General features: G+C 44.1%; 1 protein-coding gene across 1 annotated transcript in view; it reads right to left on the bottom strand.

Annotated features, from left to right (window-relative positions):
- Window positions 1-25,355, bottom strand: part of LOC138743583 (glycogen [starch] synthase, muscle-like) — an 86,201-nt gene that overhangs the window by 49,856 nt on the left and 10,990 nt on the right. Inside the window, exons 2-3 of the mRNA XM_069899103.1 lie at window positions 17,828-18,009; window positions 11,077-11,268 (exon numbers count right to left, since the gene is read on the bottom strand). Coding sequence (XP_069755204.1) covers window positions 11,077-11,268; window positions 17,828-18,009 — 374 coding nt within the window. The remainder of the gene's footprint in view (window positions 1-11,076; window positions 11,269-17,827; window positions 18,010-25,355) is intronic.

Genomic DNA, 25,355 nt, shown 5'->3' with positions numbered 1-25,355 from the left:
CTAAAACATTTAATGAAGCTATAGACTAAGAAAAATAAAATGATAGGCTCTAGGGCTGAATTATCGACTTTAACTCTGTTGTATAATAACATTAACAATGGCGTGAAGCAAGGCTGTGTTCTCGCACCAACCCTCTTTTCAATCTTCTTCAGCATAATGCTGAACCAAGCCATGAAAGACCCCAACAATGAAGACGCTGTTTACATCCGGTACCGCACGGATGGCAGTCTCTTCAATCTGAGGCGCCTGCAAGCTCACACCAAGACACAAGAGAAACTTGTCCGTGAACTACTCTTTGCAGATGATGCCGCTTTAGTTGCCCATTCAGAGCCAGCTCTTCAGCGCTTGACGTCCTGCTTTGCGGAAACTGCCAAAATGTTTGGCCTGGAAGTCAGCCTGAAGAAAACTGAGGTCCTCCATCAGCCAGCTCCCCAGCATGACTACCAGCCCCCCCACATCTCCATCGGGCACACAAAACTCAAAACGGTCAACCAGTTTACCTATCTCGGCTGCACCATTTCATCAGATGCAAGGATCGACAATGAGATAGACAACAGACTCGCCAAGGCAAATAGCGCCTTTGGAAGACTACACAAAAGAGTCTGGAAAAACAACCAACTGAAAAACCTCACAAAGATAAGCGTATACAGAGCCGTTGTCATACCCACACTCCTGTTCGGCTCCGAATCATGGGTCCTCTACCGGCACCACCTACGGCTCCTAGAACGCTTCCACCAGCGTTGTCTCCGCTCCATCCTCAACATCCATTGGAGCGCTTTCATCCCTAACGTCGAAGTACTCGAGATGGCAGAGGTCGACAGCATCGAGTCCACGCTGCTGAAGATCCAGCTGCGCTGGGTGGGTCATGTCTCCAGAATGGAGGACCATCGTCTTCCCAAGATCGTGTTATATGGCGAGCTCTCCACTGGCCACCGTGACAGAGGTGCACCAAAGAAAAGGTACAAGGACTGCCTAAAGAAATCTCTTGGTGCCTGCCACATTGACCACCGCCAGTGGGCTGATAACGCCTCAAACCGTGCATCTTGGCGCCTCATAGTTTGGCGGGCAGCAACCTCCTTTGAAGAAGACCGCAGAGCCCACCTCACTGACAAAAGGCAAAGGAGGAAAAACCCAACACCCAACCCCAACCAACCAATTTTCCCTTGCAACCGCTGCAATCGTGTCTGCCTGTCCCGCATCAGACTTGTCAGCCACAAACGAGCCTGCAGCTGACGTGGACTTTTTTACACCCTCCATAAATCTTCGTCCGCGAAGCCAAGCCAAAGAAAGATAATAATCAACTTATTTCTTTTTCAATACATAATCGAAGTTTATTGCATTGGAGATTTAAAGGTGTGAAGAATTTAGGAGGTTGTTTTAAAGAGGGTAAATTTTTATCTTTTAATCAGATGAGGGACAGTTTTGCTGTTGATAAGAACTCTTTGTTTCTCTATTACCAAATTCGATCTTTGGTAAAACGTATGTTTGGTAGTAAATTTGAGATCTTTCTTATGAAGGTACCAGAGAAGGGTTATATTTCATCTATGCATCAAATATTACAGGATGGTATGGATAAAAAGGGTTGGGATAGATCTAGAATTAAATGGGAATCGGATACTGGTTTTACTTTTTCTGAAGAAGATTGGTTAGATATCTGTTATGATAGTGTAACTAGATTGATAAATGCACATTCTGCAATGATTAATTACAATTTTTTACATCAATTATATTTGACACCTGAAAAATTAAAAAAATATATGGTTTTAATGAATCAGATTTGTGTTTTAGATGTGGTGATAAGGTTGGAACTTTTTTCATGCTGTTTGGTCATGTATGCACATATAATCTTTTTGGAAGAAAATTCAATTGTTTTTAGAATACTTGTATAAGATTAAAATACTTTTAGATTTGACACTGTTTTTATTGGGTCATTTGCAACCTTTGAAAAGTTTGGGATTAGATAAGTTTCAACTAGCTTTTATATATTTAGCTTTATCTGTAGCGAAAAAATGTATTGCTAGTACGTGGAAAGATACAAATATGAATGATATTAATAAATGGCATAATAAGATGAAATATTGTTTAATAATGGAAAAAAATTACATATGTTTTGCGTGATAATTATAGTTTTTTTATTAATAAGTGGTTGTTATATTCAGAATATTTACATTTCAATTTAAATTGATTAGATCTTAATATGTATGCTTAATTTTTTTTAGTATTTTTTCTTTTTTTCTTTCTTTATGGCTCTCCTTAGGAGAGTTGGCTGAAAGGGGGGGGTTTCTTTTCTTTTTTTTCTATATATAAAAAATAACGTTCATGTTTAGAGTTAATTGTTGTATATGTTATGTACTAATTGTTTTTTGAACGACATAAATAGAGTTTGAAAAAACCCAAAATATATACAAACATTTCTCATTAAATTTATACAGTGGCATTTTCTCCATTTTTTCCCCCCCTACCCTCCCTCCCCACTTCCCACCCCCCTCCAAAACCAATAAATATTCAACATATACAATACAATAAACCGATTAAACAGTGTCATCACTCGAAAAATAAACAAGAAAAATGCGTCATCTACTTTTACACACTGGATCAAGTAGTTTTGTCTTCTTATCATTTTAGGGGGTGGAGGTCCAAGGCAAGCCCTCTCTGTTATGTTCCATGTACGGTTCCCAAATTTGTTCAAATAATGTGACATTATTTTTTAAATTATATGTTATTTTTTTCCAATGGAATACATTTATTCATTTCCATGTACCATTGCTGTGCTCTCAGGCTCTCTTCCATTTTCCAAGTTGACATTATACATTTTTTCGCTACTGCTAAGGCTATCATAATAAATCTTTTTTGCGCTTTATCCAATTTGAGGCCTAATTCCTTACTTCTTATATTACTTAGAAGAAAGATCTCTGGATTTTTTGGTATGTTATTTTTTGTGATTTTATTTAATATCTGATTTAGATCTTCCCAAAACATTTTTACTTTCTTACATGCCCAAATTGCATGTACTGTTGTTCCATTTCCTTCTTACAGTGAAAATATCTATCTGATAATGTTGGATCCCATTCTTTTAACTTTTGAGGCGTGATATATTACCTTTGTAACCAATTATACTCTATCATGCGTAACCTTGCGTTTATTATATTCTTCATAGTTCCAGAACATTACTTTTTCCATGTTTAATTTTTTATCTTTGTTTAAATAATTTTCCCACTTTTGTTTAGGTTTATAGCTTATTTCATCATTTTCCTTATCTTGCAGCTTAATGTACATGTTTGTTATAAATCTTTTAATTATCATTGTGTCTGTAATCACATATTCAAAGCAGCTTCCTTCTGGTAATCTCAGTCTGTTTCCCAATTTATCCTTTAAATGAGCTTTCAGTTGATGATATGCAAACATTGTACCATGAGTTATTCCATATTTGTACTTCAACTGTTCAAATGTTAATAAATTATTTCCCAAAAAACAATTTTCTATTCTTTTGATTCCTTTTCTCTCCCATTCTCTAAAGGAAAGGTTATCTGTTGTAAAAGAGATTAGTGGGTTTTGTGTCAATAACAATTTTGGTATTTGACCAGCTCTTCAGCGCTTGACGTCCTGTTTTGCGGAAACTGTCAAAACGTTTGGCCTGGAAGTCAGCCTGAAGAAAACTGAGGTCCTCCATCAGCCAGCTCCCCACCATGACTACCAGCCCCCCCACATCTCCATCGGGCACACAAAACTCAAAACGGTCAACCAGTTTACCTATCTCGGCTGCACCATTTCATCAGATGCAAGGATCGACAACGAGATAGACAACAGACTCGCCAAGGCAAATAGCGTCTTTGGAAGACTACACAAAAGAGTCTGGAAAAACAACCAACTGAAAAACCTCACAAAGATAAGCGTATACAGAGCCGTTGTCATACCCACACTCCTGTTCGGCTCCAAATCATGGGTCCTCTACCAGTATCACCTACGGCTCCTAGAACGCTTCCACCAGCGTTGTCTCCGCTCCATCCTCCACATTCATTGGAGTGACTTCATCCCTAACTTCGAAGTACTCGAGATGGCAGAGGCCGACAGCATCGAATCCACGCTGTTGAAGATCCAACTGCGCTGGGTAGGTCACGTCTCCAGAATGGAGGACCATCACCTTCCCAAGATCGTGTTATATGGTGAGCTCTCCACTGGCCATCGTGTCAGAGGTGCACCAAAGAAGAGGTACAAGGACTGCCTAAAGAAATTTCTTGGTGCCTGCCAAATTGACCACCGCCAGTGGACTGATATCGCCACAAACCGTGCATCTTGGCGCCTGACAGTTCGGCGGGCAGCAACCTCGTTTGAAGAAGACTGCAGAGCCCACCTCACTGACAAAAGACAAAGGAGGAAAAACCCAACACCCAACCCCAACCAACCAATTTTCCCCTGCAACCGTGTCTGCCTGTCCCGCATCGGACTTGTCAGCCACAAATGAGCCTGCAGCTGACGTGGACATTTACCCCTCCATAAATCTTCGTCCGCGAAGCCAAGCCAAAGAAAAAGAAAAATTTGGTAATTCATTTTTTTTCCTTTCTAAGTGGATCTTCTTCCATATATTAAGTAAATGATGCAATACTGGTGAGTTTTTATATTGCATCAGCTTTTCATCCCACTTATAAAGTATATGTTCTGGTACCGTCTTCCCTATTTTATCTAGTTCTGTCTTAGTCCAGTCTGGTTTTTCCCTTGTCTAGTAAAAATCTGTTAAATGCTTTAATTGTGCTGCTCTATAATAATTTTTCAAGTTTGGTAACTGCAAACCATCTTGGTTGTACCTCTCTGTTAGTTTATCTAATGCTATCCTCGGTTTCCCCCCTTTCCACAAGAATTTCCTTATTATTCTGTTTAGTTCATGAAAGAATTTCTCTGTTAAGGGAATAATCCGCAATACTCATTGGCATCACTTTACTTTTATTTGCGTTGATCTTGTACCCCGATATTTCTCCATACTCCTTCAATTTCTTATGTAATTCTTTTATTGATATTTCTGGTTCTGTTAAGTATACTATGTTGTCATCTGCAAATTTTATGCTCCTTCTCCTTTATTTTTATCCCTTTTATTTTATTTTCTGTTCTTATCAGTTCTGCCAATGGTTCTATTGCTAAAGTGAAAAATGAGGGGGATAATTGACATCCCTGTCTAGTTGACCTACTTAATTTAAATTGGTTCAATACATATCCATTTACTGTTACCTTCGCCAATGGTCCATTATATAATGCTTTAATCCAATTAATATATTTTTCTGGTAGAATGAACCTCTGTAATACTTTAAATAAATAATTCCATTCTACTCTGTCAAAGGCTTTTTCTGCATCTAAAGCAACAGCCACTGTTGGCTTCTTATTTCCTTGAACTACATGAATTAGATTAATAAGTTTACAGACATTATCTGCTGTTCGTCTTTTCTTAATAAATCCAGTTTGATCTTGTTTTACTGTTTTTGGTACACAATCGGCCAATCTGTAAGATAATAATTTCACTATTATCTTATAATCTGAATTAAGGAGAGATATTTGTCTATACGATGCTGGTGTTAATGGATCCTTCCCCATCTTTGGTATTACTGTAATTATTGCTGTCTTTCATGAATCTAGAAAGTTTTGTGTTTCTTCTATCTGGTTCATTACTTCCAGGAGAGGAGGAATTAATAACTCTTAAAATGTTTTATAGAATTCTATTGGGAATCCACCCTCTCCAGGTGTTTTATTGTTCAGCAGCTTTTTTAATATATCCTGTACTTCCTCTTTTTCAAATGGTTTTATCAGTTTGTTTTGTTCCTTTTCTTGGAATTTCGGCAATTCAATTTTAGCTAAAAACTCTTTTATCATCTTTCTCCTCATTCTTGGTTTGGTATAATTGTTCATAAAATTCCTTAAAGTTCTCATTAATCTCTATGGATTATATGTAATTTGTTTGTCCTGTTTCCTTGATGCCAATACAGTTCTTTTAGCTTGTTCTGTTTTAAGTTGCCAGGCTAATATTTTATGTGTTTTTTCTCCCAGTTTGTAATACTTTTGCTTTATTTTCATTATGTTCTTCTCCACCTTGTACGTTTGTAATGTTTCGTATTTTATTTTTTTGCCTGCCAATTCTCTCCTTTTCGTTATATCATCCCTTTTTACAAGTTCCTTTTCTCTATTTACTATCTTCCTTTCCAACTGCTCTATTTCCCGATTGTAGTCCTTTTTCAACTTAGTTACGTAACTTATTATCTGCCTTCTAATTAAGACTTTCATTGCGTCCCATAATATAAAATTGTCTTTCACTGATTCCATATTTATTTCAAAATATGTTTTAATTTGTCACTCAATAAACTCTCTAAATTCCTGCCTTTTAAGTAGCATGGAGTTTAACCTCCATCTATATGTTCTTGGTGGGATGTCCTCCAGTTCTATTTCTAATAAGAGGGGTGAATGATCAGATAGTAGTCTAGCTTTATATTCAGTTTTCCTAACTCTCCCTTGAATATGGGCCGACAACAAAAAACATAACAATCCTTGAGTATGTTTTATGCCTACTCGAATAATATGAGTATTCCTTCTCTCTTGGGTGCTGCCTCCTCCATATATCCATAAGTTTCATTTCCTGTATTGATTTAACCATAAATTTGGCCACTTTATTCTTTTTGCTAGTCTTTTGTCCAATTTTATCCAACATTGGATCCAAAGTAAGGTTAAAATTCCCTCCTATGAATATATTTCCTTACAATCTTCAAAAGAATATCCTATATAAACTTTTGATCCTCCTCATTGGGTGCATATATATTGAGCAAATTCCAAGATTCTGAATATATCTGACACTTTATCATTACATACCTCCCTGCTGGATCTATTATTTCCTCCTCTATTTTGATTGGTACTTTTAAAATTAATTAATATAGCTACACCTCTAGCTTTTGAATTATATGATGCTGCCGCTACGTGTCCTACCCAGTCTCTCTTTAATTTGTTATGTTCCACGTCAGTTAGATGCGTTTCCTGCACAAATGCTTTATCTATTTTTTCTTTTTTCAGTAAATTTAATAGCCTCTTCCTTTTAATTTGGTTATGTATTCCATTAATGTTAAAAGTCATATAGTTCAACGTGGCCATCTCATATCCTGTTTACACCTAATTTCCGCTTCCTCACCACCACCATCCCCCTTTTCCTCATTTTCATCTCTCAGTTTTCCCCTTTTAAACTCAATGTATGACAACACATTTAAAACTTAAAATACTCCAACAACTCCCACATCCAATATTACCTTAACCCCAAATACCCCCCCCCCTTTGAGTTGCCCCTTATCCCTTGCCAAGCAACCACAATTCCCCTTTCCATTTGGATTGCGATCCTGCTCGCAAGCGTCAACTGATTTCGCAGTGACAGTTATTCTCTCCCCCCCCACAACACCCCCCAGAAAACACTTTTTTTTTTTTTTTTTACACATAACAAAGTTCTCCCTTTTTTTTCCCTTACTTCTTTCCCTTCTTTAGCTCTTGACATATACATTGTTTTACATCTTTATATATACTTCATCGCTGTTCTTCATTCTTATTACATCTCTTCATCTCTTCTTCTGTCCTGCAAGCATTCTGCAAATTCTTGTGCTTCCTCCAGATCTGAGAACAGTCTGTTTTGCTCCCCGAGGATAAATATTTTAAGCACAGCTGGATGTCTTAACTTGAATTTATAACCATTTTTCCATAGGATCGATTTTGCTGTATAAAACTCCTTCTTCTTCTTTAAGAGTTCAAAACTTATGTCTGGGTAAAAAAATATTTTTTGACCCTCGTATTCCAATGGTTTATTGTCTTCTCTAATTTTATTCCTTGTCCGCTCTAGTATATTTTCTCTTGTTGTATATCTCTAAAATTTTACTAAAATGGATCTTGGTTTTTGATGTATTTGCGGTTTCGGAGCTAGTGTTCTGTGTGCCCTTTCTATTTCCATTTCTGTCGTTCGCAGGACCTTTGGGATCCATTCTTTTATAAATTTCTTCATTTCTGTGCCTTCTTCAACTTCTTTTCGGTCCACTATTTTTATGTTGATTCGTCTACTATAATTTTCCAACATGTCAATTTTCTGAGCTAACAACTCTTGTGTCTCTAATTTTTTAAATCACTTTCTTCCAATTTTCCTCTTAAGTCGTTTACTTCCATTTTTACAGCCGTTTCTCGTTCTTCCACATTTTCTACTCTTTTCCCTATTTCTGTCATGACTAGTTCTAATCTTTGCATTTTATCTTCTGTTCTTTTCATTTTTCTTTTAATTGCACTAAATTCTAATGACAACCATTCTTTTAATGCTCTCATTTGTTCTTCAAAATAAGCTTTATCTATATTTTGTCCATCTGTTTTACATTCTATTTCTCTGTGAAGATTTTGGTCTTCTTCTGCCTCTTCTTCTGTGTCTGTACCTGTGTTTGTGACTTCTTCTCTTCTTTGTATCTGTGTCTCTTCTGGTTTTTCTGATAAGTTGCTTGTCTCACTTTGTCAGGTCTCTTCTTGCTTGGCCTCTTGTTGTTGGTCCTCTCCTTCTGAGCTGCTCATCTGTCGAGCCTCTTGTCGTTCACCCCGCTGACTTTCTTTCTCACCTGGTACTTCACTCCCTCTCCTGCCACTTTCCTCATCTTCCAGCTGAAAGCCCTGGTGTCGGGCGCCCCTCAGCTGGTCGCGCCATGGTTGCCCGCTCCTCGGCTGAGCCCCCCTCCTGTCGGTGTTTTCCTTTACCTTAGATTGTGCACTGCTCACGCGCGACTCCTTGCACATGCGCAGTTACGCACTTTTGTTTGGCTCTTAGAGCCATTTTTGCAGTCCACCGGTCGGGGGGGGGAGGGTCGTGACTCCGCAGAGTCGGCACCAACCTCGGAGATCGGACGCTCTTTACCACCACGGCTCCCTGTTCCTTCGTGCAGTTATGGCCTTCTCCTTTCTTTTCTGGTGTCTTTGCTTCTTTTCTCCCCATTGCTTTTACTTTTTCCTTCAACGGTGTCATCTTCTTTCTCTTCTCTGCAACTTTATCTTTTATTTCTTAGATTTTATATTTATTGAACTTTGTCTTTTCTTGACTTTTTTTCTTTTTTTCTGGAGAGGGCTGGTTTTACCCTACCAGCCACTACTCCATCACATGACTCCTCATGATGTGAGTATCTTGAGCCCAGAAAAGTTTCTCCAAGATAGTAAATCCCATAAACTAAACCCTTTGGACTCCAGCCATTTTTAATTTTTCATAATATGTACTCCAGACTGAGTCCAAGTGTAAACCTTTACAGATTGAACACCAGTATGAACAAGTTGGTGGTTGGGTATAAAACCAGTCCCAAAAAACTGGGACACAGAGTATATGCTCTTATTGGTAGTTCCTGAAAACCAGGAGGTGGAGCATAGGTGGTGTATTCCCCCAAAAATGGGACACAGATTCCAAAGGGTTAAACTTGCTCATCCACCTTTGATCCCACAATGATCACTGGATCATACACCTCTGGTTTTCCATCCCTAAAATCCACAAACAGCTCCTTGGATTTGGTGACACTGAGTGTGAGGTTGTTGCTAGCACACCATTCAGCCAAGGTTTCAATCTCCCTCTTGACTCATGGCCCTTTTTACACAACCCACTCCCATGGATTGGTCAGCAAATTTCAGAACTTCTAAATGGTTAACAACCACAAAAAAATTGTATTAATGCACCCATTACCATATTTTTTGTTTCTTTCATGAATAGAGAAGGGCAGGATTGAAGTAAACATAACATTTACAAATTCACAGATCAGAACATTAACATATTCACAGAGCAGGAGTAAACCTTCCGATGTAGTTTTTACTGACCAGAATAGTATTATGAGATTTTAGAACTATGGAAGATGATCTCCCAAAAGCATAAATATAAGATCCAGCGTAACAGTAATAATAGTCCAAAACAGTTCCTAAATTTTAACTGTACCAATAGCAGAAATAGTATCAGAGCCAACAACACACCCTCTGATGAGGACACTAGAATTACTAGAGGATGTAGTAAATAGCAGAGAAAATGGGAAATATGAATAAATAGAGTGTGGCACAAAATATGAAGATAGTACAAGCTTCACGGATGACACCACACTCTGATCATTTTCATATTCAGGCTTAAGGGGTCCAACTCCTCATACGCTAAAGATACGATTGACTATATTATCCATTGATTTGGTGGGTGGGTTCATATACGTTTCTGGTCAAGGATGACTCCCTAGAATATTGGTGGAGTAGATTTGGTGATGGTAATACCACTGAAGGTCAAGGTTAGAAGATTTGTTCCCTTTGAAGATAAAAACTGACTTACATTTTGTGGTGTAACAATTACTTGCTACTTGTCTGGTCATGCATTTAGATATAGACTGTTTCCTTTTCTAAGGAGTGTAAAGTGGAATTGAACATCTAATCATCAGCAAATGTTCCCATATCTGACCTCACAAGGGAAAGGAAGTCATTGATAGCTGGGTCCATGACAATGCCATGAGGATTTCCTGCAGTGATGTCCAGTGGCTGGGATGACTGACCACCAACAATTGGCTATGAATTGGGGGCTGAGCCCTTGACATGGGAATGGGACTCATATGGCTGATTGTGAGGAAGTAACTGGGACTCTTTCTCTCTAGAGATGAGCCACTCATCTGGAGCAGCTTATGAGCTGATACTGGCCTCTTGGAACTTTAATTGGAAATAAAATAAGAAGTCAGCTCTCGCATTCATTCCGTAGTTCTGCCCACGAGCAAGCTCCAACTTTCATACAGGAAATCTGATCTTTTAGAAATCAGAAATATGCTTTGTCCAAAAGCTTAGACTTTAAGATGGTACTTAAAACAAAACACATTTATATTGTTCAGTGAGATCTTTAATGTAGCTACTGATTTTCTGTCACTGAAAATTGCTTGTTATTTAGCCATTGTGATTTGAACATCTTCATAGCTTTTGCCCCGAAGACCAGACATCATGCTGGTCTAATTGACACCATTCTAGCAAATCTATTATGGTGCGGGTCTCAATGTGATTCGAGACCATGTTTCTTGTTGAACTGAGCAGACACCTTATACTTACTTCACCCAAGAACCACGCGGTGATAAACCCAAACAGTACAGCATCATTGGCTTCCTTGTCAAACCAGGGAATTCCAATATTGCAAGAATCCCATAGCTCTGTCTTCCACTGATCCAGACTCCAACTGGAGGCAGCAATATCTAAGAGCACAACATAAGGACTTCCATCGATCAGCCACCTGCCAAAATGGACCTGCAAGACACAAGTTGCAAATCAGAAACCTCAGGGATTGAACCATAAGCAATGGCCTTCACATGCATTTTCATCAAAACCAATAAATAAAGAAAATAGTAAATGTTTCAACTTTTTCATGATGGTACTTCTGCATACTCTCCAAGTTGCAACATGTAAGAAAATGAACACAAGGTTGATTCCAAATATATGCCATAACCACTGTTGATAACTCCATATAATTCAACATATCAATACAGAGTGTTAAGGAAAAATTACTTAATCCTCTACAATTGATAAAACCTTCACCCTATGCATTGAAGCTCAACTGAGATTTTGATTATTCTTCCTTTAACCCCACTGTCCTCTACATTCAAAGGATTATCTTCATTTATTTCCAACATTGCTTTTGCCTTTCAACCTTTGATTCCATCTTTCCCTCTGATTTCCTCAGCATTCTGAAGGACCATTTCATCTGAGACATCAGTTCACACATCAGCACCAACATACTCTCTCTCCCCTTCCCATTGCACCTTCTGGCCAACAGCAGCAGATGCAAAACCTGCCCTGTCACCTTCCTTTTTGCTGACTCAAGCTTTCCCTGCAGGTTAAATATTGCTTTAGTATTACCTTGTCTAATATAGCATATTAGACTTGCCATAAATAATGTAGTTTCCTGCATACTTAACACAGGTCAGCTGGCCACTCTGCAGGAGATCCCTTTTCAGTTTGTAAGCATGACTCTGTGCTTCCAATCACCTATCATCTTAATCCCTTTATCCTATTCTCTTCATAATCTCACTGCTCTTGATGCTGTTAGCTGTTATATGATTGCAATTATTCACAACTAGATGTTACTTGAACTAAGCAAATGCATGTCACCAAATTTGCTGACAACACAGAGGTAGGAAGACAAATTAAAAGATGTTTAGAGAGAAATATTGATGGGTTCAATGAGTAGGTAAAATATTGGCAAGTTGTGTACAATTGGGAAATGATCTTTATTTTGGAAGGAAGTACAACAGATTACTTAAATTAAAAATAAAGGGAAAGCTTAAGTCAGCAAAAAGGAAGGTGATAGGGAATAAGGTGCAACAAAAAGGGATCGGATGGTCACTGTGCTTAGAACATAGAAAGCGAGCACACAAGTGGAGCAATTAATGGAAGGTGCAATGGAATGTTGAGTCATGCAGGATGACACAGGCCCTTTGGCCCAACTTCTCCATGTTGACCAAGTTGGCATTCTGGGTTGGTCCCAATTGCCTGCATTTGGTACATACCTATAAACCCGTCATGTTCACATTTCTATTCATTGTAATTGTAGCTTCCTCTGGCAACTCATTACTGAATCGGATTTTTATCTGAGTGAATCCCTCTTAAATCTCCTCCCTCTCACCTTAAACCTGTGCCCCCTAGTTCTGGAATTGTCTGGGAAATAGACTGTAAGCATTTTATTCATGTACATCATGATCTATAAAACTCGATAAAGTTACCTTTCAGTCTCATATGCTTTAGGGAATAACCTCCCAACCAATTCAACCTCTCTTTATTACTCAAGCCCGCCAGTCCCAGCAACATTCTGAGGAATCTCTTCTGCATCCCTTTCCAACTTATTAATATCCTCCTATTAGCTGGTCAACCAGAACGGCACACAATATTCTTAGCATAGTCTCACCAACAACTTATACAGCCATATCATAATGTTCCAATCTTTGTATTCAATATCCCGCTCAATAAAGGCTAGTATGCCAAACACCATCACTATCCTGTCCTCCTGAGTCGACACTTTCATGGAACTGGGCATGTGTACCCCAAGATCTCTCTGTTTTACAACATTTCTCAAAGTTCTACCATTCACTGCGCAAGTCCTATCTGGTTAGATTTACCAATTTTCAACACCACACACTTGTCAAGAGTAAAATTCTGTTTGCCAGTCATTGGCCCACCTACCCAACTGTTATGGGTCCTGTTGTAAAATTAGATATTCTTCCTCACTGTCCACACCACCACCAATTTTGGTGTCATCTGCAGATTTAGTAATCGTATTAACTGTACTGCCATCCATGTTGTTGAGAGCAATTTAAAAAAAACAGCAGGCCCAGCATGGCTCCTGGAGGAAATGGACTCAGGCCTCCAATCAAAACAGCAACTCTCCACTATTATTCTCTGCTTCCAACCACAGCAGTTCTGAACTCAATTCACCTGCTCTTCTTGGATCCTATGTAATTTGAAGTTCCAGACTAATCTGCCATGAAGAATTTTGTCAAAGGCGTTGCTGGTCCATATCTTGGATGGGGTCATTTTGTTAAAAAAATATTTAGGTAATTTTATAGTATTACTTTTCTTCATCTTCATATTTCTAATTAATTTCTGATAGGTTTTAAATAAAGGTATTACAGTTTAATACTTTTATTTTCCTTTAATGACTTAATTCTATATGAACTGTTTAAAATATCATGATGAGACACTTAAAATAAGGCATCCAGTTTGGTTTAGTGTGGATTGACCTGTGATTGACAGGTCAATCCAATAATAATGTAGTCTGGTAAAACTTGCTCAAAGGAGAATGGCTTATTCCTCAGTCGTCCTGGTACCAACCACCAAAATCAATCCACAGTCCTAGTAACAACACCAAAATCAAACCCTAGACGCTGGATAAGTTTACAATGCCTAACTAATACACTTGCATTAAAAGTTTAAAAGACAAAAGAACTATACTGAACAAACAAACTTCACTTGCATGAATATGTCTTAAAGCATTTTACTTTATTTTCTTTGAAAACATTTAACCATCGCTGGATCTGCAGGTTCCTCACCTTCCACGGAGCCACCCGAATGACAAACAATAACATGATAGGTAATTAACTCCTCCTCCCTCGTTTATAGATAAAGCCTCTAACCAGGGCTATACTTACTAAGCAGGAATAAGGAGACACTTTAAGAGAGTCACCCCAACGCTGAGCAGCACCATCCAGCTCTTCAACCTGGGTGACGTAATTGCTGTTTCACAGAATTTTATTCAACAGCTGCTACGAGTAAGGAATGACCAAGGCACTCTGCTGGCTGAATATTTGCTCCCATCTTCATCAAAAGTTTATGTGTGACTTCAGAGAACATATACTTTTAAACTTACATATCGTTTACCTATTATTTTATGAATTCCAGATACCAACCACTTTACTGTACTTGTCAGCTCAGTGCTGGAGTATTCTGAATTCTGAGACCTTGCTGTGCATCTGGTGCCTGGTAGATTTTAATGTTAAAGTAAATTCTACATTTAGTATTTTGAAAAGTTTATCAGTGAATTCTGTGGACATTGTGTTGATGGATGATACTGTTGGTAATTGATACATTTTTATTTCAGGAAACCAATGTAAGTGCTAAGCACTGATGGATCATTCAGTCTGGTTTATGATGATATTACTGTCTGTGCTCAAGGACAAGTAAGGGAATCTGCAGTTGTATAAATCACAGCATGTCCCACACATGATCCTTTGCGACTAATAAAGACCCATTGACAATGCATGTTGAACAAAATTATGTATGATAAATATTTAATATAGCATAAACTTACAAAACTCTGAGATCAAAGTGAGAAGTTATCTCCCTTCTATGTCACTATCACTTTTTCTGACTTCAAAATATTCAGAGATCATCCTTTTCCCTTGCTTTACTAAACAACTGGCTCTTGACCTCCCATTGCCTTTGCACTATTACAATCTGTTATCCAGAGTCCATTGATGAAGAGAAAATGTGTTCCAAGAATTAGGCCTCAAACTGGATGAAGTGCAAAAAAGATTTATTATGATAGCCTTAGCTGCAGCAAAAAAATGTATAATGTCAACTTGGAAATCAGAAGAGAGCTTGAGAGTACAGCAATGGTACATAGAAATGAATAAATGTATTCCATTGGAAAAAATAACGTATAATTTAAGAAATAAAGTCACAGCATTCAAACAAATTTGGGAACCGCACATGGAACACAACAGAGAGGGCTTACCGTGGACCTCCACCCCCTAAAATGATAGAATGAGAAGAAGACGAAATGAACTGACCCAGTGTGTAAAAGTAGAGGACACAATGTTCTTGTTTATTTTCATTGTGTGATGACATTGTTTAATGGGTTTATTGTATTATATATGTTGAATGTTTAGTGGGTGGGGAGAGGGGTGGGAAGGGAGGGAGGGAAGGGAGGGGGGAAAAAGGGGAGAAAATGACACTGTGTATATTCAAGAGGGAAATGTTTGTGAGTATTTTGGTTAGTATGGTTCATAGTGTGAAAAATAAATAATAAAAAAAAATGAGGCAGTTGTGAAGAGCAAAGCCATTGCTTGTGGCCTGGACATGACCTTAGTATCAGTAGTGCCACTAAACTTTGTTGTGTTCCATACTGCTTTGTCCAGTAGTGCACTACCATTATACATATTCCCTTTGTTCTCATTTTCCTCTGTAGGTTGCTCTAACTTCATAATTTAAATTTCTACTCTCTAACATCCCACTCCTCATATTCCAGACAAGGATGGCCACAAGTTCAGCCTTGTTGCCCCCCCCACTATTAATTATTCTCTAATCCTCTATCTCTCCAGCACCACATTTTAAAAATTTCTCCTTCAAATCAACCACTGAAATAAAAATAGAGGATGTTAGATATACTCAGCAGGTCTGGCAACACTTCTGGAAAGCAAATGGTTCAGGTTGAAGATAAAATATGCATTTTAATTCTGACTGGCTCGCAAGATTGCTCCATTTGAAATGTATTCCAGTCCTTTCTGATCATCTGACTGGTATTTAATATAATCAAGCATTTTTGGCTAGTAGCTGCATCGCAAATTTTGGAGGCACGAACAACATCACAGATCTATAAAGCTACAAGGGATTAAGATGTGACGTTTACAGAATACCTTTATTAGAATAATGCCACACTGAGCCTGTCACCGCTGAGAGAAAATGGCATTCATATTGCCCTCATTATATGAAGGATGTGGAAGCTATGGAGAGAGTTCAGAGGAGATTTACCATGATGTTGCCTGGATTGAGAAACATGTCTTTTAGGCAGGGTTAGCAGAGGTGGGACTTTTCTCTTTGGAGTGTAGAAGGATGAGAAGAGACTTAATAGCGGTCTACAAGATTATGAGGCATAGATAGGATGGACAACCAGCTCTTGTTTCTCAGTAAAGGATCAGCAAACACCAGAGGACATATTTTCAAAGTTAAGGGAGGGAAATTTAAGGCAGACATCAAGAGTAAGTGGGTGCTTGGAATGCCTTGCCAGGGATGGTGGTTGAGGGTGAAACATTGGGGGCATTTAAGAGACTCTTAGACTGACACATGGATGAAAGAAAAATAGAGGGTTATGGGGTACGAAGGGTTTAGTACTTTTTTTTAAAGGAAGGAATATGTGGGTCTCCACAACATCAAGGGACAAAGGGCCTGTATTTCGCTGTATTGTTCTATGATGTACTGCACATTCTTACAGGTACCAGCACTGTCTCACAGGTGCTAGCTCTGCAGCCAACTATTAGAGAGGTATCACAGTACAAATTCATATTTCAGATTTATGGTCAGGGTACATACATGACATCACATACAACCCTGAGATTCCTTTTTCAAGCAATGCTGTTCCAGCTATGAGGAAGTATTGCAACTTAACAAAGAAGGAATGTCCAGAAAGAGCTGATAACAATAGGGCAAATGCAACCATCCAGAGTTAGGCATTGCTGGCTAACTGTTCCTACCTATGTTTTCCCATTCTATATCTCTATTCCTTTAATGAGATTTTTTTTCACCTGTTATTCTTTGATGTTGATTCAGTTATTAAGTCTCTGCAATTCCCTAGAATTTTGTCTCCTGGAATGACCCTCTATTTAAAGACAGGTTCCTGCAAGATCATCTTAACACACTTCGTCTGAATGACTTCATTCACTTCCTGGAACTGGCAGCTATCTCATACTTTGTAAGACAAACAGCAAAGTTTCAGAGCCAATAAACATGATCATAATCAGCATTAAACACTTTTACATTCAAACATATTTAGCATTGTACCAATAAAAGCTTGTGGCAACTCTCAGAATTCAAAAAAAATTAAAACATTTCATTGGAATGTTTTATTTAGCTATTCAAAACTCTTTATTACATTGTTCTTTAATGTGGATTCCTCTACCACAGAGATCCTCCCCATGCAATGAAGGGCTCGCCCAAAATATTGGTTATGTTTGCTATATAAAGTACACTACTGAGCTTCTCCACCATTGTGTTTTTACTTCAACTACAGTGTCTGCAGACTTTTGAGTTTGAAGGGGGTTCTGTGGGATTCACTCTCACTGCTTACCATAGGTCCATACCTTGATGAAGGGCTCAAGCCCAAAACTTTAGTTATGTATCTTTATCTTTTCTCCATAAAGAACACTGTTTGACTTCCTGAGTTTCTCCAGCATTGTGTCTTTACTTTAAACACGTGTCTTCTCACTTTCGTGTTTTACTTTCCTCCATTAAACTATTTAACTGCTTATCATGCTTTATATTTTAACTATTCACACATCAAGTTACTTCAAACTTGACAGAATGAAAAAGTTTACAATACCTTACAACCCCTGGAGTTCATCAAATCGATAGTGCGTTTAATGGCTGGGTTTGGTGATTCGATCAGCTCAACTTGCGTCTTAACACTGTTCTCAACATATGGTCCAATCAAAATATAATTCTCTCCATGTTGATCCACTGTCAACTTTGTTTTGGTTTGGATGACAGTGTAAATGCCACCCACTAGAACAAAGAAAAAGCAATGAGAAAGTGACACTGAAAGACATTAAAGCCCATATATTCCAAAATAAAAGGAAACACAAAAACAAAAAAAAAAATCACTTTTTCCATAGATCCAAGCACAACCTTTCAAATGAATCTTTCCCTCCTATCTGATCCTTCAAATGAAAGGATCTGCAGAAATTCCCAAGTAGTTAGATGAATCATCTATTCTGTTCAAGACAAGAGTAACTTTCAACATGATAAAATCGAACATCATCTCTCTTCTTAACCTTGAGCATCTCCCACAATCATTCTGCATTCTTAATTTCCACATTGAATCCTACTAACCAGATAATTATTCCAGCTCTTCGGCAATATGAATTTTCCCCAATTTCCAAACAAGTCATAATGTAGCTTCTCAAAGTAACAGGTTCCAGGCAGCACCACAATAGAACCCTTATATCCTAAAAATGGAACAGACTTTGGGCCATATTGCAAAATAGATTCCATTTTAACTCTTGTTTTGACAACTTTGCCCCCTCTCACATTCTTCACTCTGGTCAGCCTGAAATTGAAACTGTACCTTCAGTGGTCAATGCCTGGATATTTGCAATTCCTTCTCAAAACTTCTTTGTTTTCCCTATTTCTATTCCTTGATACAATTCCTTCAATTCTATTGTGACTAAGCTTTTAATCAAATTTTGCAGTTATCTCTGAGGTTCTAGCTCCATGACAAAATGTATCCCACTACTTTCCTGTAAAAAACTTGGAGAATTTTTCTATCATTAAGGTGAAACTGAACCTTTTATCACTAGATAAGATACACTTTAACTTTTATCATGCATTAACACCAGAAAATACTTTGATTTTAAACAATTAACTCTTTCCTGCTGTTGGACAAGGTCACAAAGCTTTTATGGTATCATTTGAGTGAGAACAACACTCAAAAACATTAATGAAAAACTTGTGTAACTACTACTTCTGGCCTCCACTCTTCTCCACTCATCCCCAAACTCACCATTCCCCACTCCCACCCTCACCATTCCCCTCTCCCACCCTCATCATTCCCCACAATTCCCCACTCCCACCCCCACTATTCCCCACTCCCACCCCCATCATTTCCCACTCCAACCCTAACACCACTATTCCCCCTTTCACCCCTACTTTTCCCCACTCACCCCACTATTCCTCACTCCCACCCCCAACATTCCCCACTCCCACCTCCACCATTCCTTTCTCCCACCCTCATCATTCCCCACTCCAACCCTGACACTACTATACCCCACTCCCACCACCATTCCCCACTCCCAACCATATCATTCTGCACTCCCTCCTCCACCATTCCCCACTCTCACCCCCACCATTCTCCACTCCCACCATTCCCCACTCCCACCCCCACCATTCTCCACTCCCACCATTCCCCACTCCCACTCCCACCATTCCCCACTCCCACTCCCACCCCCACCATTCCCCACTCCCACCCCCACCATTCCCCACTCCCACCCCCACCATTCCCCACTCCCACCCCCACCATTCCCCACTCCCACCCCCACCATTCCCCACTCCCACCCCCACCATTCCCCACTCCCACCCCCACCATTCTCCACTCCCACCCTCCCCATTCCCTATTCCCAACCCCACCATTCCCTATCTCACACCTAACCCCACAATCACCCACTCCTGACCTCAACATTCCCCACCCATCCTGTGACCCTACCATTCCCACTCCCACCCTATGACCCAACCATTTACCACTTCCACCCTGTGACTCCACCATTCCCTCTCCCACCCTGTGACCCCACCATTCCCCACTCCCACCCTGTGACCCCACCATTCCCCACTCCCACCTTGTGGCCCCACCATTCCCCACTCCCACCGTGTGATCCCACCATTCCCCACTCCCACCTTACCATTTTCAACTCCCAATCCCAATCCAAATATCCCTCACTTCCACCTCTGACCCTACTATCATTCACTCCCATCCCTGACCCCACCATTCCCCACTCCCACTCCTGACCCCAATATTCCTCGCTCCCCAACCCTAACCCCCCAATCTCTCACTCCAACCCCTGACCCTACAACCCCTCACTTCACCCCGACCCCACAATCCCTCATGACCCACAATTCCCACCCATGACTTCACCATATTCCATAGTGCCTGACCCCACTGTACCTCAGTTAGCCTGACCGCATTCTATCCACACTCAGATCATTAATACTTGATCTCTCCTTTAATCTCACTGTTCACACATCCTTGCATTTTCAAATGGACCAGATAACACTTTCTCCTTTTCCTGATAACACCCTCTTTCATAATTTTTGATATTACTCTAGTGCCAAATTTCAAAACAAGAAGAACATCGTGATTTTCCAGGTAATATTTTTTGTAACACTAGGATTAGAAAATAATGTCAACCTGAATTAATTGCATGGTAACAATTTAAAAGACACCGATTAGAGAAATGTATTTAAATCCATTTTACAGGCAAGGGTTGCATGGTTACTCATGGGAACTCCAGGGTCTTCAACCCAGAAAATAATATAGTTTTGAAATATATGCAGGCAATTGGGACAAGTTCATGGAGGCAATTGATGGTCATGGGTCTTTTTCTGTCTTTGCACCACTCTATGACTATAGAACTGACCAGTATGAATTGGACAGAATTAAAATGGGATTAGATAGGTGAGATTTAATTGTGAGTTATTTAATTTTCACATATTCAATTATAGTGGATTTTATATTTAGAACAATGCCCTGAGCCTGAAATGCCAAGTGGCTCCTCTGTATGCCCAGAGCACTATGACATTTTAAACATGACCCTAGATCAGGGTGTATGACTGAGTGAACACATTGGTCACATACCTATATTTGGGAAGTTGGCAAGCTTAATAAAAACAAAATGCTGGAAATACTGAACAGATCATGTGGAGGGGAAAGTAGAGGGAATGTCTCAGATCAATATTTCAGAGTTGAATGATTGCAGGATCCATAAACTCATTTAAGATTCATTACCAGAGTACCTACATGACATCACATACAAGCCTAAAATTATTTTTCTTGCAAAAAAAAACTCGTGAGTGAGTGAGAGAGAGAGAGAAATCATTAACGTGCAAAAGTCCATAAATGAGTCTCTGATAGATTTGTTGTCAAGAAGCCACCTCCACCAGTGCAGATTGGTAAGAACATCTCCACAATCTCCATCAGTACCGGTGCACTCCAGGATTGTGTTCTAACCTTCCTGCTTTACTCATTTTACACCTACGACTGAGTAGCTCAGTAGGACAATAACACCATCTACAAATTTGCCAATGGATATCACGATAATAGGTTGTATAAAAAAGGTGAGGAGTTAGGAAACTGAAAACTTGGCTGCATGGTGCATTAATAATAACCTTACACTCAATGTCACCAAAACCGAGGAGCTGATTGTTGACTTCAGGAAGTGGAAACCAGAGGTATACAATCCAGTGATCATTGGGGGAATCAGAGTTGGAGAGGGTGACCAAATTTAAGTTCTTGAGAGTCTCTATCTTGAAGGATCTTTCATGAACCCAACATACTAATGGTATCATGACGAAAGCACGCCTGTGCCTCCTGAACCTGATAGTTCGAGCCCTGTGGCAACTATAGCTCTTTACTGATGTAGCAGCAAGATCAGAGCATGTGGTGGGAGGTATAGATCCTTGATGATTACTGCTGCTGTCCGACGGCAGCATTCCCTATAGATGCTTTCAATGGTGGAGAGGGTTTTACCTGTAATATTCTGAGCTGTGTCCACTACCTTTTGCAGGGTTTTATGCTCAGGTGTATTGGTGTCCCCATACCAGACGGTGATGGAGCCGGGCAGCACACATTCTAACAAACAACTGTAGAAATTCACCAGGCAGACCCCATGGAGGGGGTGGTCACCGGCAGCCCCCGTGGCGGGGGCTGGTCACCGGCAGCCCCCGTGGAAGGGGGCTGGTCACCGGCAGCCCCCGTGGCAGGGGGCTGGTCACCGGCAGCCCCCGTGGCAGGGGGCTGGTCACCGGCAGCCCCCGTGGCAGGGGGTGGTCACCGGCAGCCCCCGTGGCAGGGGGTGGTCACCGGCAGCCCCCGTGGCAGGGGCTGGTCACCGGCAGCCCCCGTGGCAGGGGCTGGTCACCGGCAGCCCCCGTGGCAGGGGCTGGTCACCGGCAGCCCCCGTGGCAGGGGCTGGTCACCGGCAGCCCCCGTGGCAGGGGCTGGTCACCGGCAGCCCCCGTGGCAGGGGCTGGTCACCGGCAGCCCCCGTGGCAGGGGCTGGTCACCGGCAGCCCCCGTGGCAGGGGCTGGTCACCGGCAGCCCCCGTGGCAGGGGCTGGTCACCGGCAGCCCCCGTGGCAGGGGCTGGTCACCGGCAGCCCCCGTGGCAGGGGCTGGTCACCGGCAGCCCCCGTGGCAGGGGCTGGTCACCGGCAGCCCCCGTGGCAGGGGCTGGTCACCGGCAGCCCCCGTGGCAGGGGCTGGTCACCGGCAGCCCCCGTGGCAGGGGCTGGTCACCGGCAGCCCCCGTGGCAGGGGCTGGTCACCGGCAGCCCCCGTGGCAGGGGCTGGTCACCGGCAGCCCCCGTGGCAGGGGCTGGTCACCGGCAGCCCCCGTGGCAGGGGCTGGTCACCGGCAGCCCCCGTGGCAGGGGCTGGTCACCGGCAGCCCCCGTGGCAGGGGCTGGTCACCGGCAGCCCCCGTGGCAGGGGCTGGTCACCGGCAGCCCCCGTGGCAGGGGCTGGTCACCGGCAGCCCCCGTGGCAGGGGCTGGTCACCGGCAGCCCCCGTGGCAGGGGCTGGTCACCGGCAGCCCCCGTGGCAGGGGCTGGTCACCGGCAGCCCCCGTGGCAGGGGCTGGTCACCGGCAGCCCCCGTGGCAGGGGCTGGTCACCGGCAGCCCCCGTGGCAGGGGCTGGTCACCGGCAGCCCCCGTGGCAGGGGCTGGTCACCGGCAGCCCCCGTGGCAGGGGGTGGTCACCGGCAGCCCCCGTGGCAGGGGGTGGTCACCGGCAGCCCCCGTGGCAGGGGGTGGTCACCGGCAGCCCCCGTGGCAGGGGGTGGTCACCGGCAGCCCCCGTGGCAGGGGGTGGTCACCGGCAGCCCCCGTGGCAGGGGGTGGTCACCGGCAGCCCCCGTGGCAGGGGGTGGTCACCGGCAGCCCCCGTGGCAGGGGGTGGTCACCGGCAGCCCCCGTGGCAGGGGGTGGTCACCGGCAGCCCCCGTGGCAGGGGGTGGTCACCGGCAGCCCCCGTGGCAGGGGGTGGTCACCGGCAGCCCCCGTGGCAGGGGGTGGTCACCGGCAGCCCCCGTGGCAGGGGGTGGTCACCGGCAGCCCCCGTGGCAGGGGGTGGTCACCGGCAGCCCCCATGGCAGGGGGTGGTCACCGGCAGCCCCCGTGGCAGGGGGTGGTCACCGGCAGCCCCCGTGGCAGGGGGTGGTCACCGGCAGCCCCCGTGGCAGGGGGTGGTCACCGGCAGCCCCCGTGGCAGGGGGTGGTCACCGGCAGCCCCCGTGGCAGGGGGTGGTCACCGGCAGCCCCCGTGGCAGGGGGTGGTCACCGGCAGCCCCCGTGGCAGGGGGTGGTCACCGGCAGCCCCCGTGGCAGGGGGTGGTCACCGGCAGCCCCCGTGGCAGGGGGTGGTCACCGGCAGCCCCCGTGGCAGGGGGTGGTCACCGGCAGCCCCCGTGGCAGGGGGTGGTCACCGGCAGCCCCCGTGGCAGGGGGTGGTCACCGGCAGCCCCCGTGGCAGGGGGTGGTCACCGGCAGCCCCCGTGGCAGGGGGTGGTCACCGGCAGCCCCCGTGGCAGGGGGTGGTCACCGGCAGCCCCCGTGGCAGGCGGTGGTCACCGGCAGCCCCCGAGGCAGGGGGTGGTCACCGGCAGCCCCCGTGGCAGGCGATGGTCACCGGCAGCCCCATGTGGAGGGGATGTCCGGATGGCCACTGGCAGCCCCCGTGGAGGGGATGGCCACTGGCAGCCCCCGTGGAGGGGATATCCACTGGCAGCCCCCGTGGCGGGGATGGTCACTGGCAGCCCCCGTGGAGGGGATGGCCACTGGCAGCCCCCGTGGAGGGGATGGCCACTGGCACCCCCCGTGGAGGGGATGGCCACTGGCACCCCCCGTGGAGGGGATGGCCACTGGCACCCCCCGTGGAGGGGATGGCCACTGGCACCCCCCGTGGAGGGGATGGCCACTGGCACCCCCCGTGGAGGGGATGGCCACTGGCACCCCCCGTGGAGGGGATGGCCACTGGCACCCCCCGTGGAGGGGATGGCCACTGGCACCCCCCGTGGAGGGGATGGCCACTGGCACCCCCCGTGGAGGGGATGGCCACTGGCACCCCCCGTGGAGGGGATGGCCACTGGCACCCCCCGTGGAGGGGATGGCCACTGGCACCCCCCGTGGAGGGGATGGCCACTGGCACCCCCCGTGGAGGGGATGGCCACTTGCACCCCCCGTGGAGGGGATGGCCACTGGCAGCCCCCGTGGAGGGGATGGCCACTGGCACCCCCCGTGGAGGGGATGGCCACTGGCAGCCCCCGTGGAGGGGATGGCCACTGGCAACCCCGTGGAGGGGATGGCCACTGGCAGCCCCCGTGGAGGGGATGGCCACTGGCAGCCCCCGTGGAGGGGATGGCCACTGGCAGCCCCCGTGGAGGGGATGGCCACTGGCAGCCCCCGTGGAGGGGATGGCCACTGGCAGCCCCCGTGGAGGGGATGGCCACTGGCAGCCCCCGTGGAGGGGATGGCCACTGGCAGCCCCCGTGGAGGGGATGGCCACTGGCAGCCCCCGTGGAGGGGATGGCCACTGGCAGCCCCCGTGGAGGGGATGGCCACTGGCAGTCCAGCTGTGGAATTCACTGGAAAATAAACAGTCCATCAATAGAAGGGTTCACTGGAAGACACACCCCAGCGGTGGCAGTGCTCACTGGAACACACCACCAGCGGTGGAGGGATTAAAAGCCCAGTGGTGGTGGTGTTCACTCCAAACCTCCACAAACTCCCGATGAAGCAGAATGGAAAACGAAGCCCAGTGGTGGAGGAATTCACTAGAACACACAGCCCAGTGGTGGAGGGGTTCACTTGAACACAGCCCAGTGGTAGAGCAGCTCACTGGAACACACTACCCAGTGGTGGAGGGGTTCACTGGAACACACTGCACAGTGGCAGAGCTGTTCACTGGAACACACACCCCGGTGGTGGAGGGGTTCACTGGAACACAGCCCAGTGGTAGAGCGGTTCACTGGAACACACAGCCAAGTGGTGGCGGGGTTCACTGGAACACACACCCCAGTGTTGGAGGGGTTCGCTGGAACACATAGCCCAGTGGTGGAAGGGTTCACTGGAACACACAGCCC

Source organism: Narcine bancroftii, chromosome 1, assembly GCF_036971445.1.
Source record: "Narcine bancroftii isolate sNarBan1 chromosome 1, sNarBan1.hap1, whole genome shotgun sequence".
Lineage (NCBI taxonomy): Eukaryota > Metazoa > Chordata > Chondrichthyes > Torpediniformes > Narcinidae > Narcine > Narcine bancroftii.
The sequence above is the reverse complement of the archived record's forward strand: the minus strand, read 5'-3'. Positions and strand labels throughout refer to the sequence as shown.